The sequence below is a fragment of the Medicago truncatula genome, chromosome 3 (genome assembly GCF_003473485.1).
Source record: "Medicago truncatula cultivar Jemalong A17 chromosome 3, MtrunA17r5.0-ANR, whole genome shotgun sequence".
In the NCBI taxonomy this organism is placed as follows: Eukaryota; Viridiplantae; Streptophyta; class Magnoliopsida; order Fabales; family Fabaceae; genus Medicago; species Medicago truncatula.
In genome coordinates, this window is record NC_053044.1 from 191,151 (window position 1) to 211,191 (window position 20,041).

Below are 20,041 nucleotides of genomic sequence, written 5' to 3' on the forward strand. Positions count from 1 at the left end.
AAGCTGAAGAAGTGTGAACATTATTGTTGAATATATGTTGCTAATTATGTTATTTAATTAAGTTGTTAAATACAGTTGATGATTTATATATCTATTATTATTGTTTGTGAATCTCACCCCTTCTGCTTGGAAATGTTGCTCTTCGTATGGGTAACTTGCAGGTGATTCAGGGTAGTTGCTGTTATTTGCTGTAGTGAGTGGACTTTCCTCACATGTGTCTTAGGGCTCTGATACGTAACGGGATGGGGAAACTTTGTCGTTGTATTTTCATCATTCCTTATGTATCATTATGAACCTTTTGTTGGATTAAATCTTTAAAGATATTTATGTTGAGGCTATGTGCCAGATTTATTTGAAGGATGTTTAATGTTGAAAATAAATTCCGCTGCGATGAATTGATATGTTTTATTGAAACTATTATTTAATGAATAGCATTTTATCTTATTCAAGAATTTTTGAAAAGCAGTGTAACACTCCGTTTGTTGATTAACTCTGATTTTATTTAATAATATTTATGTTGGGAAATCGGGGTGTTACACATGATGCCATGGTTTCTCACACGCATCTCCCCAAGCAGTGAAGAACCACGCCTGAGCGTTTTGCAGCACGGTGGTCAGCAACTGCGTAGGCACCTGAGCGACAGATGACGGATGTCTGGGAACATCCTGTACATAGAAAAGTTGCCTCTTTACCCGCTCAGGTAAATGACGGTACACCCTCTCCTTCCCGCACATCAGTCATCCCGAGTAAGTGACAATAAGCTGAAAAGGGCGTATCCCTCTGTTATCACCATAAGTAGAAAATCTGACGTCATCCACCTCTAAGCGATCAAGCCGTAAGCGGTAATGGTGCACATTTTTATGCCCTTTGCATGTAAGCCATCTCCCAGCACATGGTCTCTCCGACGTCCACTCCTTGTTTTTCTTCCTTGGGTACGGACCTGACAAATGCTCCAAAATTCATCCATGCAACAAATAAATAAAATACATTATAAAAGCTTCACAGAAATATTTAAATTAAATTCTAAATAAATGTAGTCTAACTTAGGAAAAAATAATCTAACATGATAATAAAAATTATATAATAAATTCATAAAGAAATGAAGATGAATATTAAATTATTACCATAAAAAGAGTGGTACTCCCAACCATCGTTCTGTTATTCATAATAACAGAATCATCCAGATAGTCGTACAGGTAAGCTAAGGCAATCCCTCCCCATGACCACTTCCCAATCGCCTGCAAGTCCGTCATACAATCAAGATATATCAAGTCGATGTGTCTGTTCATTTTGTTAGTGAACAACGCACAACCGACGAGATATAGAAGGAAACTCCTGACACACCACACCCTCCTCCTGCCTCTCTCCTGCAGCTCCTCCTTCGTATGTGGCTCCTCCAGCCGTCTAGCCTCAGTCAGGTGGTCTTCATAAACCCGCTTCAGTGTGGGATAACTGATATGACCAACATACTCACTCCTAATTCAGCCATAGCATCAGCATCTGACATGCCCAACAACCTGGTCATCAAATCAATCGCACGGTCCTGACCCATTGCCTCGTTGTGGTCCAGCATGCGGCCGTGAATAGGAATGTGTAGGAGATTATGCACATCGTCCAAAGTGATCGTCATCTCTCCCACAGGTAGATGAAAACTACTGGTCTCCGTGTGCCTCTCGCACATAGCACGTATCATGGCATGGGTGACAGTAGAATACCCCGTGTATATCAAATCATGTAGGCCAGACCCCCTCCACAGGCTCCCAAAACCACCTCAAACCCTTCTCCGGCTTACCAAACTCTTTTATCTTTTTTCCAGCATTTATACACTTGTAATCCGTCTGATCATACCAGATATGAAATTCAAATTAATTAAGACATTGTCACTATTTTATATAATTAAAACGCTTACGCTAAATAATATTATATAATTATAACATTTACGCTACATTCTTTTATATAATTAAAACACTTACGCTACATAATATTAAATAATTAAAACACTTACGCTACATAATATTAAACTTACGCTACATAATATTAAATAATTAAAAGACTTACGCTACATAATATTATATAATTAAAACAGCAACGCTACATTCTTTTAAATAATTAAAACACTTACGCTACATAATATAAAATAATTAAAACACTTACGCTACATAATATTATATGATTAAAATATTTACGCTACATTCATTTAAATAATTAAAACACTTACGCTACATAATATAAAATAATTAAAACACTTACGCTACATTCTTTTAAATAATTAAAATATTTACGCTACATTATTTTAAATAATTATAACATTTACGCTACATTATTTCAAATAATCCCTTTAAAACATTTAAAGAATTGTAAATAATTTAAACACTTACATTATGATGGTTCACCCAAAGAGGGTTCGCCACGTTCCTCGCGTAGTCGGACAACAGTGACGTGGTCTCAGGTCCTCCATAGGGAGGCCCTCCAACAGGATATGGCGGTATCGGTGAAACACGACGACGCCGTCGCTGAGTCAAAGGCTCAGGCTGGCTCACCCTCAGGAATAACATTCTGCCTCCATATAATCCGCCCCAACATCCTCTGGCACCTCCTCATCACCTGCCACCTCCTCATCCTCTGCCTCGTCCTGCGGCTGATAAAACATTCTACCCTCCTCCATCCGATCATATCCCTGAAATCCCTCTGCATACTCATACGTCTATGTCGGATCAACCACCTGGGAGGAGTAATCCATATGTGGCTGTGAGCTCTCTACACCTGGCCTCGCGTCCCTTCACTTCTGAGTCTTCAGGACATACGGGTTTTGGTCCACCTTTTCCTTCCGAGCGCTAGCGGTACTCACCGCTTTGCCTTTGCGCATCCTATCCTCTCTAATAACCCGCTGCCGCTCATCCTCATCCCTAGTCATATCTGTTCAAAACAAATTAAAAAAAAACACAAATAAGTGGACAATGTATTTAAGAATACAATGTATTTCAACATTTCCTTAAAAACTATATACTTCTAAGGCATTTAACATAGCATAAAAATCCAACCAAGTAACATGTAACATATCAAAAATAAAACTTAGGCATTCATATAAATCCACACTTAGAATCATTCAACAACTTAGGCATTTATATAACATACCACATTATGTCATTCTTCAAACTTGTCAAAAAATTTAAAAATCCAAGCTTATAATAATTATAACATATATACTTTATAAAATTGAAGATATTTAAAAAATAATTACACAAAAAAACAAGATTTCCTCACTTATGCATTTTATCAAACACCTTATGTGCATTCTAAATTAAGAGCATAATTAGTGTTATTTGAACATCTAAAGGGCTACATTGTACATACATTGTCTCTAAACAACAATTCCAGCATAAACAATACTTTAAAACATCTAAATCATGCTTAATTTTCAATTTTCTAACCTAACCTAAAACTATCTAAAACTAACATTTTGAATAAAAATTATGAAAACTAGTGTAACGCCCGTTTCGAATTATTTAATTATTTAATTATTTAATTGAGTCTAGAAGTTACTAAGATGAGTTTATATTATATTTATATAATATATGTATGATTTATATGATTTATATGATGGAGGTGATTTTATGTGATTTATGAGGAGTTGTGACTTATTTTATTGTTTAATAAAATAAGATTTGAAAATAAAATAAATATTGAGTTTAGGGGTTGTTTTGAGATTTTAGAGAGTTTTGGGGGAGAAAGAGAAATAAGAGAAGATAGATGGAGGATATATAAATAGGGAAACCTAGTTTAGAGAAAAACATAACGTACGATCAATTTTGGAGAAAAAGGGAGAAAAAGCCAAGAGAAGGGAGAAGACCTAGAGGCTGCGATTTTCATCTTATAAGGTAAGGGTGAGACTAACTTTGCAATTCTATTAAGTCTGAGATTTAATGGTTAGGTTTAACATGATGTAGGATGAATTTAAGAGGAATCGGAAACTAGGTCAAAACTGTAGAATTGATAATTAAACGATGGAAAGTTGTTAGAATGATGTAGAAATTGTCCCTAGACCATAGATAATGTGTAGGATGGATTATGGAATCAAAGTTAGGCTTAAAACCATGAGAATTAGTGATTTTTATGAAAAACTTCACTTCTGCCCGTAGCGACATTCATCGCTCGCCTCCCGAGCCATAATCCTCGCCACAGCGAGGGATGAAGTTCATCGCTCGCCTCGCGAGCAACCTTTCCCCGCCTCACGAGTTGCACGTCGCAGCTCGCCATAGCGAGCAGATGAACTCGCCTAGCGAGCTTGACCAGAGAACATGCAAGATTTCGTGATTAAGACACCGTTTGACCCGACTTTTTTTCAACTTCTCTACATTTTTAAGGAGAAGTTAGGCCAAAATGTTTGATACGAGCCAAAATTAAATCACTCAAATTAAGTACTTACTAAAAAAAGTATTTTTTTAATGCATAAAATTGAATGAAATGAGCTTTGGCCAAAAGTTGTGGAATGCTATCTCAAAAAACTATTTGTCGACAATTTATTTTACAAGCACCTCTCTTAAACTCATGTTGGGAACTTTTTCCTTTATTTTTTTAATATTATATTTCAATATGTTTTTTTTCTTCCGTTTAATTTTATTTTATTTTTTGAACCGTTCCATTTAATTTTATTATCTTTTTTTCCAAGGAATTTTATTATCTTTTTATCACTCATATATTTAATTTCAATATAGTTTATTCATCACAACCTCACAAATATTTTTATTCACGTTGTCTTTTTATGATACCAAATATTTTTATTTCATATCTTCAACCTCGCAAATATATGCACACACATTAGCATTTAGAGTAATATTTTATGTCCGTCTGTCTATTTTTTTGTTACGCTAATGCGTATAATTTTTTTTTAGCGTTGCATAATGCATATGATTATTTTTATAAAATTTTGATTTTAATTAAAAATACAAGTATAGATGCCTAAAAAAATTATACTTATATATATTTTGCACCTTTATATTGTAATAAATTATACATATATTTTTCTTATTCAAAAAAACTAAACATGTATGTTTCAATGACACCAACAATGTAGCAAATATAATGTCAAATAATATAAATTCTTATCTTTTTGAAAGTCACCAAAAATATGGTATTCTTATAACGAAATTTGTTAATTTGTGTTAAGATACATACTGCATCACTATTGGGAAAATAACTTAATTCAATCCTGACCAATTTGGGTGGTATTATAAGAGTTGCACCAAATATCCAAAGGAACCAAAGTCAAATGGTTCTAACTATAGATGTACATGCGGACAGGATGTTGATGCTCCATTGACTAGGTTACATATTTAAAATTTCATGTGGTGGATTAGTGTTTTTTGTTTGGCACATTTATAATATGTCTTTGAATCTATCCATTTTATCAGATACAAGGTAGGTGTGCAAGTTGTTCATGATAGTCACAAGACTAAATTTGTGTTCTGGGATAGTGAAGGTCTTCAGGTTATTGGTATTACTGCCCAAGCTCTTAGGAAGACTATGCAAGAGGTATCCCTAATTGAGTTTTCATCTTATTTTCCGCATGGTTGATAGATATTATAACTTATGTAATTGTAATTATTTATGAAGGTCGATGAGGATGATCCTAAAATATACCAAAAACATCTATATAAACTACTCGGCCTTGAGTTTGTGTTACGTGTCAACCATCAGCCATACTATCATCAATCATTCGTTTTAGGTGTTTTCCGTGATCCTGTTGTCATCAAAAAAATTAAGTCTCATCTTCAGCCAGAGGAGCAACAACTTGATGAGGTTCTTTGTGTCTGTCGTGTTCTTTTTTTAATAATTGATTTAACTGTTTCTTTTTCTGTCACTTATATTTGGTTTTCATTTTATTATTGTAGAATGTTATCTATGATAATCCAACCCAGACATTCATTCTTGAGAAGAATAATGCTTCTGCTAAGTGCTCAGATTCCCTTAACATTCCCACGGTATAATAATTAAACACATTGAATTTCTCTGTGATTTGTTATTGTAATTATTAATATTATATTCATTTTAACTATGGAAATTTTATCCTTATTGTGACAACATTCCTTCTCTACTTGTGGTGAAAATGATTTGGAATTGCACTCATGCAAAGCGTTCGTCCATTTAAAAATACCACGATGACATTGCATCTGATGCCTATAATCCAACGCAATTGTCTTCCACTAAGTTGGCCAAACACATCATGAAGGAGTGATTGACCTTTTCTTTGTCTGCTTTTTTGAAAACATGTCATAGACTCTTGCAAAGTTATTTGACTTTCATATATAATTAGATTCTGAGATGTTAGTCAGGATCTCTAACTAGAAAATAATGGTTGTTTCCAAAATCTAATCTAATAAAAGAAATCATGTATGTAAGTTGAACAACATTTTTTTTTAATTTTAAAGTTTTTTAGTATGTGAAACACATAAGATTGATCATAATTTATGATATCTATTTCTGCCTCTTTTGAAAAAAATAATTGGTTGAATATAGTCACCAATGAACAAGAACGGTTAAACTCTTATTTATAATTGGTTGCATAGGACGGAAAATATTAACTTTATCAATGCATTATGTCACCCAATTGATTCGTCTATGATCTTATCCAATATTCTTAGAAAAAATGCACCAACATTGTTGAAACAAATGAAAATTAACATCTCTGTAAAAAATTGCTAAAACATGTTGCATATATTTAAAGACAAAAATGTTAATAGCATTCCATAAAAACACATTTGTAGAAACAATGGCGTTACGAACTACATAATATAACTTTCATGCAATGACACCTAATTTTAATCATTGAAAAACATTAAAATGTTTACTATATAGTTGCACCAGTTTTTCTTGATCAGAGTGAAAGAGACACTTTTTATGGATCAAAGTTTTATAATGCTTTGTGTCAGCCCCTTAAAGAGTAGAATAAAAAGGTGCTACATTGTCGTCGAGGGCATTTTCAGGACATGTCTTTGGAAAAATCGGAAGATTAGAATTCAAGCAATTATGCGTTTATCAGATTAGAATTTAGTTGCTCCAAACAGTGGTTTGTACAGGACAACTACCCATACTTATAAGTTGTTTTTCCATATGAGGACCAAAGTGAGTGTTGTTGAGGGTCCCTTGCTTCCCATGTTTGGATTAACTTTGACTAATATAGTTGAGGTTAACCATCAAACTGTGGACAACGATTATTTGATTGGTTTGTTGTTTTCATAGAGTTATCTACATATCTTCCTAATTTGCTTATTTTCCTTATGCTTCCCTTTGTTATTGTTCCTTTTTTGTTATGATTACCTCTTTCTTTTCTTAATCGTTTTTGTTGTTTAGATGACATTGGCTTAATGACTGTAATATCGGAGGTAAGGGAGTATATTAAGGATGGGAAGATCACCAAGATGATTTTGCTTCAGCTAACTGATCACATGTTGATATCTTATTTTATGAGGCATGTTAAGATTTATCTTCGTTTTGTTTATAGAAGGGACCGTCGTTTAAACTTCTGTTTGGTTTTTGTCACTAGTAGAAAATGTGAGATTGCTCTGTTTGGAGATTATGTGGATCACTTGAAACAACTCATGGCCAAAGTTGATGAAGGTTTGCATGTGTTGGATATGCAGTTCACAAAAGTGAAGATTTTCAGTGGTGTATTTTTGGTCTATTTCTTCTAAACATTTTGAAATTTTAATGTATGAATATTCTTATAAGTTTTGTCATTGGTTGAATTTTTGTAGAGAATGGATCCCCGCAAAATGTAGTGAATACTACTCGAATTATGATCAATCCGGATATATCAGAGGCTGCTGAATTTAAGAAAGGGTTAGTTATTTTATTTGGATTGTCGTGGTTTTTAATATATGTTCAGATTCCGATACACATTAATTAAATATGTATGTGTTGCGTTTGTTTACGCCTCAATGTCTGCATATTGTATCAGTTTGGATGTTAATTCAATCGGAAGTAGCCCACTGTGCCGCTTATTGGTCCGAGGGGTAAACCATCGATAGATGAAGATTTCTTGCATCTCCATCCAAAGAAGTCTATTGCAGAACTAAAGGAAGTTAGGGTGAGTGATACGTTTATATTTTGTGGTACAATTGATGGTATAGTTGAGGAATAGGAATGGTGGTACCCTTCTTTGATTGAAAAAAATTATCATCGTCATGGTGGTAAAATTACTATTTTAAACTTTAGTCCTTTGGCCGTCTGATACTAATCAATTTTTTTTTCCTGAATAAATGTTTGACTTACATGTTCATAGAGCTTCCAGAGGAGTTGAGTTAGGAAGTTTATACAGAGATAAATTGCACTAAATATTGTAAGAAAGTTCAGGTTAATTATACAAAAAACATTACCAACAATCATATCTTATCAAATCTCAACTTCTATAGGTGATAAGTGAAACTGTTTAAAAAATAGAAAGAAACTCGATGAAGTTCAAATTTATTTCTATACCCTTTACCCTGCATCGGTTCCAATTAGTTTCAACTTAATTATGATCATGTTTTCCTGGTTTCATGAACAAAGTATATCATCTTTTCATGAATCAAGACTTGGTAGAACTTTCATAAATATTTTGGTAAATATTTCTTTTGGAATATTTTTTTTACAAGATACGTTATTCAACCCGTGCGAAGCACGGGTTTGTAACTAGTGAAGGATGACAAGATGATAGATGGACATTTTTTAAGAATACTTTATGTGATCGATCAAATGAGATGCATGGTGAACATATCACACAAGTAGACAATTATTGAAAAGAATTTTAGAACTTCAATGATCAAGTTCAATTATGCCGCGGGCTCTCTCCTGAAGAATCGAATGATATAACCACTGTTTTAGTTATTGAGCTTCAAAATTTATTATAAAATGGTTGTACAAATAATATTATTTTTCACTTCTCTTCCATTATTTTTTATTTTTGATTTTACTTGTCACATGTTTCTTACTTTTATAATTCATCTGGTATTTAAACAAGTCTAGTCTAGTGTAGTTAGTAAAAGAAGAATTTGAGCTATTTATGAAGCAAATTTTAAGATAGAGATGCCATGATGACATATGTTGCCCCTCAATGCACGTTGAAAACTACTTCAGAACACAAAATGCGCTTATTTTCAGGACACTTTCTTGTCTCTACTCCAACCACCACTTTTATTATTCATCCATTTATTTTCTTTCGTTAAATTAACGTCTTTTTTATTTTTTATAAAATTTTGTTAAATGTCAGAATAATATAAATTATTAAACAAGAGATATTTTTTTATTTTCCTCCTAAACAGTATAAAAAGTATTAATCATTATATAAATTAAAATTAAAATCTAAAACCAAAAAACAAACAAAGCAAGGCACATACACAATACAACTGTACAAACATTATTATATTATATATACAGTATAAAATTATTATAATTAAGAGAAAAATATTTGTCTCTAACACTAAAATTGAAAATAGCGTTGAAATAGTGAAATGATTTCGTAAGAGGAGAAGTATCAAATCGTTGAAAATAGAAAGAACATTTATTAATAAGCTATAAAAATCAGTTGTGAATTCGTTTTTAATTATTTAATATTATTTTTGCATTTATATCCAACAACTCCCACAAATTCCAAACAAAAAACACAATCAAACTTCAACAACAACCCAAGTTTCTTTGTTTCATTAAATTCTCAGAAAAAAGAAAAAGTTGAAAAAAATGGGAAACCGTTTAATTTGCATGACAAAAAAAGATTCAAAAGAAGTTGGATCAAGAAGCAAAAGAATGGGTGGTGGTGGTAGATCACAGAGGAAACTTGTTACTGAAGAAGAATTGCATCTTCAAGCTTTATCTATGGCACTTCAACAACATTCTCAGAGGTTTGAAGGTTCTATGTCTAGAAGAATTGGTTCTACTAGCTCTAGAAGACGTACTTTACCTGATTCTGTTCCAGTCAACAAACAGGTTCTGCTCTTTTTTTTTTTCTTTTCAATTTCTATTTTGGGTTTGCATGATTTTTGGATTATTGATTGTAAAGTTTTGATTTTTGAATCATTTAATCAGTTTCAGAAAGTGGGTTGTCAGGATTATGGTTTATTGATTGATAGTAAAGTTTTGATTTTTGAATTATTTGATAAGTTTCAGAAAGTGGGTTATTATGATTTTTTTAAGATCTTAAATCTTAAAGTAAGATGGTTAGAAAAATTATTCAATTGTAAATGGAAACATGATGTGTCTGAAAAGTGTAGTTAAAAAGGTGGTGTATGTATCTAGAAAAGTACAGGACCAAAATTCACTGTGTTAATGAAAAGTAGATATATGAAATTAATTTATGATTATTTGTACTTCTTTACAATACATCCATACCCCACTTCCAGACTTGTGTAGGATGAGATGAGGTGCTCAGTAGTGGCTAGTGTAGTGTTGACTCCACTAATTACTGATGTGTTGTTATTATTGTTAAGCATGGAGTACTAGGAACATGTTTTTTCTTACTTTTTAGAGTCTATGGTGAAGAATCTAATGGGGTGGGCAATTAGGGATGTTTCATGTTGAGCATCCTCCTAGTTTGTACCTTTATTGAAGTCAATCACCATCTATTCTGGACTTGGTGCTTAATTCTTATACAGTTGGATTGCTTGTGATTTAATCTAAATTAAGTGCATCTTTTGGGAGAGTTAAAATTGATTTTGATACGTTTGGGGTTCCTGGTTATAATTGATTTTGTCTTTAGAATTGATTTTAACTTGAAGCTAGCTTTTGCCTCCAAACATGATTTTTGCACTCAAATTTATTGTTCAACTCACTTTCACGTGAATGTATCCAATATAAATCATTTTGTTTTAAACTCAGTTTCAACTAAAATCAATTTTATATTGTCAAAAAAAAAAAAAAAAAAAAACTAAAATCAAGTCTATCAAAATCAATTTCCGCCACCGTAGAACCAACACACTACACACGCTAACTAACTCCTTTTCTTAAGGCTGTTTGAAATGTTGTTTGGATTAATTCATAGATTATACTTAAATATTTGGGAGAGGCAAATGTGTTGCATGAACCTAGAATGGAAAAGGATTTGAATTTGAGTAATCAATATATATGTTCACAATCTTGTGTTTGCACAAAAGATTTGTTAACAAACTTTGCTAGCCATATTTCTGAAATTAATGATAAATTATAGCGTATAACAATACTGTTTTAATCTTTTCGGTTGAACATGTTATAACCTGCTATATTCCATCCAGGATCCAGAACTTCTGGTGAACATTAAAACAAAGAAGTTTGTATTGATCCATGGAGAAGGCTTTGGAGCATGGTGTTGGTACAAGACTGTTGCTCTTCTAGAAGAAGTAGGACTTCAGCCTGTTGCATTAGATCTTACAGGATCTGGAATTGATCTTACAGACAGCAACAATGTCACTACATTGGCAGAATATTCAAAACCTTTAACTGTTTATCTTGAAAACCTTCCTGAGGACGAAAAGGTTCAGATGCGTGACATTGAAATTAAAGCATTTATTGTCCTGCATTCTGTTATGTATATATTTCATAAAAATGGAAATTTTGCAGGTTATTCTTGTTGGTCATAGCATTGGTGGTGCTTGCATTTCTTATGCTTTGGAACACTATCCACACAAGATCTCAAAAGCGATCTTCCTTTGTGCTACAATGGTGACCGATGGTAAAAGGCCGTTTGATGTTTTCGCTGATCAGGTATTTTCTTCGTTTACTTATGTGACCAGTTGAATTTTTGAGAGTTCGCATATTATATGGTGAATAAATCCTTAAATCAAACTTAAATTCCCTAATATACAGCCAAAACATTTTCATCCAATGTATAGTGTGCCAACTAAACTTTCCATGTCTCTTTCAAAAAAAAAAAAACTAAACTTCCATGTCAGTCATATTTCGTACAATTATATAATATTAATATGGTACAAAATATTGCCCTTCCATGTTTCACCTCGGTTGTTCAATCTCAACTAATTGGGGTAATATCTTCATCTATTATCACGAATTTACCGTCACACGGCTGTCTCAATTTCAATAACCGACATTATAACTTGAAGTCTTAGCGAACAATTCAGGGAATCTTTCATTGCTCTAATAGGCTGCGTATGACATATCTGCCTTGGTAAAATATGTTTACTAACCACAAAAGTAGTATAAATATAGAAACTAATGATAAAAGCTGTTTCTAGAAAGCTGAAAATTTTGTTTCTGTGAAATGAAAAGAATTTGTATTTTGTAGAAAGCACATCCAAATGTGATCACAATTAATTTCTTCGCATAAACCCTCAAAGTAAATATTATTATAGCTGTTAAATTAAAGTTCTTTATGATGAAATTTCATTACCAAATAAACATTTTCCCCTTTTCAAATTACATCTTATTTTGCATTTTTCTTGGAAGATCTTATAATTGCTATAACAAATCATCTATACTGCAGCTAGGATCTGCTGAACAGTTTATGCAAGAATCAAAATTTCTGATCCATGGTAATGGTAAAGAAAAGCCCCCGACAGGATTTATGTTTGAGAAAGAGCAGATGAAAGGCTTGTATTTTAATCAATCCCCAACAAAGGTATGCAGGATTTGAGTCTATTTCTAACTTTTTACTTTCTAGATATTTTGTTGCTATTCATTTAAGTTGGCTGCGTAAAATTAAGCTGCTTCACTACTCGATTTACTTTCTCCCTTTTTTCTCTTTCATTTTTAAGAAATGGTTGGGTGGAGGGTAATAAGCAATATACAACTTAATATTATATGGCAGAGAGAAATATGGTTTCATCTGAAATGCATTACTGTGGTGCCCAATACATTGTTAATAGCTTAAGAGGAAAGCTTGCCTTTTGATAATACCAAATAAGTAATTATCACATTTTTTTATATCAATAGATTTACCGGTTCATGGAAGATACACGGGGTCTTATGCAAGCCACTGGCACTGCTCATGATTTATATAAAATAGGGGGAGGGAAAAGTAGGGATGTCAATGGGGCAAGGCGGGGGTGGGGAGTGCTCCCCCTGTCTGGCTGTCCCCGCCCCTCAAAATGTTCTTCGTCCACATTCCCCACCATGGGTAGCGTGGGTACCCCATCGACATTGAAAAATTGTAAATTCTATATTACTTTTAGGATAAATTTCAATCCACTTGAGGTTTATTAAGATAATAGGAACAAGAGTGACTGACGTGTTATTCTGTTGTAAATTATTATTATTATTCTTTTAAATGGAAAAAAGACCAAAAGAGATGTATTTGTAAACATGTAGGGTCTGTTTGGTAAGCCCATCTAATGAGCTTATAGCTTATAGCTTATAAGCTCGTTTGACAAAAATAGCTCTGTTTGGTAACAATTTTTTACAACGAGCTTATAGCTTATTTTATGAGCTTATAAGCTATTTTTCAGATGCTATTACAAGTAGCGTTTGAGCTTATAGCTTATCATGTTTTATTCCATTTATACCCTTACCACTTTAACTAAAACCCATGTTTACCCTTAATAATTAATTTTATTATAATTTAAAACAAAACAAAAACGATGCTACATCTACATGTACACACGATTAAGCTTACAATGGTTGAATCTCTACCACGAAACCATTGTTCAGTATAAGATACATACAATTTTTTTTTTCTATTGTTGTTGTCCTTTTAATTATGCAATGTAATTTTTATTTTCAATTGTGCTACTGCTGGGTATGCATGTATACGTATTTTTTTTTGTTTTATCCTTCGTTTTTTTTAACAATTTTTTTTTCAATCTTATGAATTGATTATTTTATTCTTAAAATAAATTTGTATACTTTAGTTTTTTTATTAATGTATAATAACTGGAAACTGAATCGAAATAAATTGAAAATAAATTTTTACCGAAAAACAATAATTTAATAATATATAAACATTTATTAAATTTAAAATATTTAAATTATCAAATATCTTAAATATTAATTTATAGTGGTATAAATTTTATATGAATTAATAATGTCCTTTTATGTAATTTTTCATTTATCAGCTAGTTCAGCTATCAGCTTATCAGCTATCAGTTGTAAGCTATCAGTCATCAGCTATCAGCTATAAGCTAGCTTATCAGCTGTCCGCTATTTTTACCAAACAGAGCCGTAGTAATATTCTTAGGGACAGGACCCTGTGGGGAGGAATAGTTCCCGTCTCCATTCACAAAATTCCTACGGTGGGATTTTCTCCCTTGTCCACAAAGGAAAAAATCCCTACCCGTGGGGCCCCAAATGGGGCAGTCTTTGCTGGGGACCCACTTACGGGGCGAAATCGACATCCATTGGGAAAAGAGAAGAGTGAAGGAGGTAATTGTAAATGCTAACTACATTAACAACTAGATGGGCTGTTTTCTTTGTCTAAATAATTTGGTGTTAGGGTAATTTCTTTGGGACGTAGTTATGCACAACAAGATTTCATTCATAATGGATAATGCCCTCATAACTCCAAAAATAATTGGCTGGTATTCAACCTGGCTTTAAGATTAAAGGAAAAAAATCTCTTTTTTCCTCTAAAACTTAAGTATTAAGTATTGTAGATTTGTTTAAAGTTCCCACTTTCCAAATTATTTAGAAAGGAGCTTTTATTTTTTTTTGTTCTTTTCTCTTCACGAAAAAACATGCCCTCCTATTCATGTGAGTGGGAACTGTTACTTTTTTAGAAGGCTTTCTTTCCTTAATCCCTTTTGTTTTACTTTATTCTTTTCACTTGTATTAATCTACCAAGATAGAAGAGTGTGGTCTATTGACTGCGCTGGTACCTTTTCTTGAAGCTCCTATTTTCTATATCATAGTTAACTTTTGCTCATGATTCAAAGGAATTATCATTAACTGAACATTCTTATTGCACATTCTTTCGTAGTTTCAGTCTTATCCTCCCTGTAGCCGTGCGTGACTCTTCTTTAACAATCTTTCAATGTCTTTGGATGTTATCTAAAACAACGGAGACTATTTTTATCGTAGATTATTACCTTAATTTCCAGCCAGATTTATAGATTCTCACTATATAAGTATCTGATCTGGTAAAATTTGATATCTTGTGTGATACAGGATGTTGCTTTAGCCATGGTTTCAATGAGACTTAGTCCAATTGGTCCACTCATGGAGAAGCTGTGTTTATCTCCTGAAAAATATGGTACTGCTCGCCGTTTTTACATTCAAACGCTAGATGATCGTGCTCTTTCACCAGATGTCCAAGAGAAGCTTGTGGGGGAAAATCCACCTGAAGGAGTTTTCAAAATCAAAGGCAGTGATCATTGTCCATTCTTCTCCAAACCACAATCTCTCCACAAAATATTAGTTGAAATAGCTCAAATTCAGTAACTAGCTTAATGATCAACAATACATGATTTGTTACTTTTATCTTTCCATCTCCCAACTCACCAAATTAAAGAATAGAGTTCACATGGCCCAGCTGGGAGATGAGTTAGATTTTATTTTTTATAATCATGAAATATAATAGAGGAAGATCTTGATTTATTGCCTTTGAGACAATTTAGTATTTAACTAGTGAAGGACTTCTGTAAGCTTCTCTTATATTTTTGGTTCATATGTATAGTACAGTAAAATTTTATACTTTAGATTTTGACTTTGGCAACCAATGTTTATTGTTTATTCAATTCAACACATAGTAAAAAGTGCATATACGTTTAACGAAATCACATGTAAGTGGCTTCATTTTTCTTTCTATCTATCATGAAACTTAAAATATTCTCTAATTATTTTTACATTATGAAACTCAAAATAATTAAAGAATCGACCTTTTTTTTTTGCTTTCCAAGAATGTATAATACGTTATGTTATTATCTATGCAATTTTTTTAAACTATCTTATATCAATTACTGACCTTGACAATATCCTACAATTTCATTACCAATTTACTTTAGGTGGTCACTTTTTAACAATGTCTCAAGTGACAACAAAATAGATAGGATAGATGTCAGATTTTCAATGGCAACTTCCCCAAAACATAGCTCAAGTGGCTGAAGTAGAACACTTGAAAGATTTTAAGAAGATTATCCAAAGGTTGAACCCACTACTAATATATCATATTAACAACTAATATTTGTTTGTAATTATTTCCACCATAACTGTTAACTCAGCTTAGTAGACTACTGATTCAACTAGAATATGTCTCATCTATTTGAATCCCCACAGGTTTGGTTACCGACGGAGATTAGTCACTGTCGGCGGTGAAAACTTCGTACCGATAACATAGTAAGCAAAAAAATAAAATATTAAACAATAGTCGATTCTCATAAATATGCTTTCTTAACATTCATCCTACAATTCTTCACGCTGCTGGTAGGGTTCTAATCTCCGACGATGCTTCATGATCCAAAAAGCAAAAACATAATATTAAAACAATCAAACACAACATACACAAGTGCAGAAGTGCCTGTTACTAGTTGGTACCAAAACTACTCATAGGTTGCAACAACACGCCTCATTCATCACAGCTGAAAGGAAGCACATATCGTTAGTCAAGATAGTCAACCGCACGAAACATTGTGACTTCTAGCACAACCGGCTTCTTCTTGATGAGCTCATACACACAATAATCTCGATGTGACAGATTGTTGTCAGTTACAAAATTAGAAAATCCCTTCACTATTCGCATCGACGATGATCCGACAGTATTCGGTACGCAAAACACTTCCCACTGTTTTCCATCAGAATTTTGGAGCTTTGTAGGAACCTTTGGTTTCAAATACTTTTCAGCAAAATCACGAGGAATATACTGCAAAATGGATGAGATCAATTTAGTGGAAACATAAATAACTCAACATATACTTTAAACCAAAAGCTATAAAGTAAAATCCTCACCGTATAATTCTGCTTGGCGATTATTGAACAAAAATAAGGGTTTTTTGGTTTGAATTCATTGGCAGCAACCTCTGCTCTTGTAGAAGCATGTTTAGACACGCTTTTGGCCTTTTTCCCATGACACTCACTTGTTTCAACCTTGGACCTTTTCGTAGGACTAGCACATTTTGTGTTTGGTTCTCCATTAACACTTGGAGTTTTTAATGGATAACAAATCTCAACATAAGTTACGTCAAATATAATAACACTAAACTTTGAATTCCCTTCGTATTTGAAAGATAGGTAGCAACCATACCCTAATGAATAGTATTTTGCGAACTCTTCCCATTCGTTGGAAAAGAAAATGTCATTGCCGCGTTTCTTCAATCTCATTTTCCAATCACGACCATCGGGAACTGTAACTGTAGCAACTTTCTCGAGTTCATTCCCAAACATTGTTATAAAGTCTTCAGGAATTCTCTGCAGTGATAACAGCTCATCAGTGAATTTTTTAATTCTTCTTATTATGGTTTTATACTAATTAGCATATTAGAGACATCGACAATCCAACGTCACAGTTTCGAGTTATTAACTTATATACCAAATCACATATGCTTTTTTACTATTTAACAGAAAGCAAAGAATGACAGTAACTAAAAACGGAAAGGGAAACTTACTATCTCTTTGTCATGAATGGGCGAGGGAAGTATGGCCTTCTTGAAATGTTTGGATTCCCTTACTTCCTTTTCTGTCATTGACTGGACAGACCTTCCCTGTGGAGGCTGCATTGCAATAAGCAATAACTATTATCACTTTATGCATCAAGTTCACCAACAGTTCAGACATTAAAAGAAAAAACTGTAAAAGAAATTAGAATTGATGAATAAACAAATGTGAAAGATTTTTAAACCGTGCAAATCGCTGTAACTTGTAGCACAACAACAGGCTTTCTCTTGATCAGCTCAAACACATATGTAACTCCCTCTAGTAGATTGTTTTCCCTTGCAAATTTACCGAATCCACCGGTTATTCGCATTTGCGAATTTCCTTTGTTATGCAATACACAATAAACTTCCCACTGCTTTCCTTGAGAATTTTGGAGCTTGAACGGAACCTTTAGCGTCAGATACTTTTCAGCAAAAATAGAAGGAACATACTGCACAATGGAGAGGTCAATGCAAATGGAACCATAAATATAAATCATACCGTAACTTTAAAAACCAGAAAGTAATTAAAATCCTTACTGCATAAAAGCCCCTGTTGGATTTTGAATAAAAATATGGGTTTTTTGGGTTGAATTCACTGGCAGCACAATTTTCTCTTTTGGAAGCAGAGTTGGGACCCTTTATCCTTTGATCTCCATTAGTACTTGGAGTTTTGAATGAATAAGAAATCTCAACAGAAGTTGTATCATATATAACAACATTAAACTTTGAATTCCCTTGATAGTTGAAATCTAAATAACAACCATAATAAATACAATAGTATTCTGCAAACTGTTGCCAATTGTTGCTAAGGAAAACGTGCTCGCCACATTTCTTCAGTCCCATTTCCCATTCATGACGACCATCAGGAACAGTAATCGTAGCAACATTCTTTAGTTCGTTTCCAAATCTTTTTATAAACTCATTTGGAATTCGCTGCAGCGTTAATAGCTCATCAGTTATACCACTATATGATCAATCAATCTTCAAAAGATTCTAAGAATAGATTCTAACTTGTTGCCGTGACTCAAAGTTTTCTGCCATCAAACATTGTTTTTATGCTCAAAAATCACTATGAAGCAAATATAAATCACTTTCGACTCAACTCACTCTTAGTTTGTGTTCAGATTCAAAATCATATTTTACAAACTTAGAACCAAACACAACAACAGCAACAATATTTGATTTAGATGAAGCATAAAGGTATAAAACAAGGTAATACACACAGTTTATTACTCCCTCCGTTTCAAAATACATGTCCATTTTGGAGAAATTGCACTGACCAAGAAACCAAATAAATTTTGTTATTTTTGATGAAAATATATGTGTGTTTTCTATAATACCCTTAATCATTTATTATTTCATTTTATTTTTTTCTCTCTCTACAATAAATATGCAAGGGTATTATTGACAAAACAATAATTAATGTTGCATTGAAACTTGAAAATGACAAATATTGTGAAACAAAATTATTTTCTAAAATGGACAACTATTATGAAATGGAGGGAGTACTTTACAGCATTATATCCTCAAAGTTAAAGAGTTATACAAATGAAACTTACTATCTCTTTGGTGTGATCAGGAGGGGGTAGTATGGCTTTCATAAAATGCTTCGATGCTTTCTCCGGCGCCGGTGACCGGCCACATCTTCTCCGGTGAGGCTGCATTGTGTTGTTTGTTGCAATGCAAATAATAATGATAAGTTTTACGTTATGCTGCTGCATTTAGTTTAGTAGTACTATACTACTTCACAATATTATAGTAATTATCAATGTGACACTGACATGACTAGAAACTATGATTTAGAAGTGATAGATTGATCTTGATGTAATATCACAAGTAAAGAAAAGTAAATGTTTATCACAAAAATAGAAAGAAAACAAACCAAACGAGAGTATAAAAAGGAGGGAAGAAGAAAATGAGTTGTCACAAATATATATAATTGATGAACTATCTTCTTAATTTAATGGGTAGTCCACTGCTCTTATCCCAAACATAATATTTAATGATTAGTTTCTATTTTTTATGTTTTTTTTTTTTTTAAATAAATATGAAATTCAGAGTTTCTACATGGCGCAACATCTCTATCAATTGAATTATTTTTATATTGAATTCATAGTTATTTTTAATTCGTAAAAAAATCAAAATTATAATTCATCTATAAATATAAAAATTGTGGACATTTACAATGAGATTTTTATAAATAGTGATATGGAACATAGTAAATTTATCGCGATCTTCACTATTATATTTGAAATTTCAAACATTTTAGTGATTAAAATTTAAAAGAAGTGAGCAATTTAACATCCGTTGTTGACATGTTATCATATTTGACGGGAGGGGCCGAGAATAAAATGTTAAATTTGAGCAATAGATCTCGATAAATTTTAAATAGGGTGGGAAAGATGAAAAATATTTCTCCTACTTGATTCTATGCCTTTTAACAAAATAGGGTGGGAAAGTTGAAAGGAGTAAACCATCAACTTAGTTTATGATTTTGTAGGACGATCTTAAATAGATCT

At 32.7% G+C, this 20,041-nt stretch overlaps 2 protein-coding genes across 3 annotated transcripts; one reads left to right on the forward strand and one right to left on the reverse strand.

Annotated features, from left to right (window-relative positions):
- Nucleotides 1-9,544: 9,544 nt before the first annotated feature.
- LOC11419391 (putative methylesterase 12, chloroplastic) lies at nt 9,545-15,629 on the forward strand. Its single transcript, XM_003597976.4, has 5 exons — nt 9,545-9,960; nt 11,241-11,480; nt 11,566-11,709; nt 12,446-12,580; nt 15,061-15,629. Exons 1-5 carry the CDS (start codon nt 9,715-9,717, stop codon nt 15,331-15,333), a joined length of 1,038 nt encoding a protein of 345 aa, XP_003598024.2. The 5' UTR covers nt 9,545-9,714; the 3' UTR covers nt 15,334-15,629.
- A 599-nt stretch (nt 15,630-16,228) lies between these two features.
- LOC11408476 (putative B3 domain-containing protein Os03g0621600) lies at nt 16,229-19,268 on the reverse strand. 2 transcript variants are annotated; one of them, XM_013603294.3, is made up of 7 exons: nt 19,082-19,268; nt 18,060-18,455; nt 17,726-17,971; nt 17,493-17,597; nt 17,132-17,295; nt 16,837-17,026; nt 16,229-16,750 (listed from the first exon to the last, which is right to left on the reverse strand). In XM_013603294.3, exons 1-7 carry the CDS (start codon nt 19,241-19,243, stop codon nt 16,490-16,492), a joined length of 1,524 nt encoding a protein of 507 aa, XP_013458748.2. In that variant the 5' UTR covers nt 19,244-19,268; the 3' UTR covers nt 16,229-16,489. The 2 variants fall into 2 exon arrangements, with proteins under 2 accessions (XP_013458748.2, XP_003598025.2); XM_003597977.4 differs by having other exon boundaries at nt 16,837-17,295; nt 19,082-19,267.
- Between the last annotated feature and the right edge of the window lie 773 nt (nt 19,269-20,041).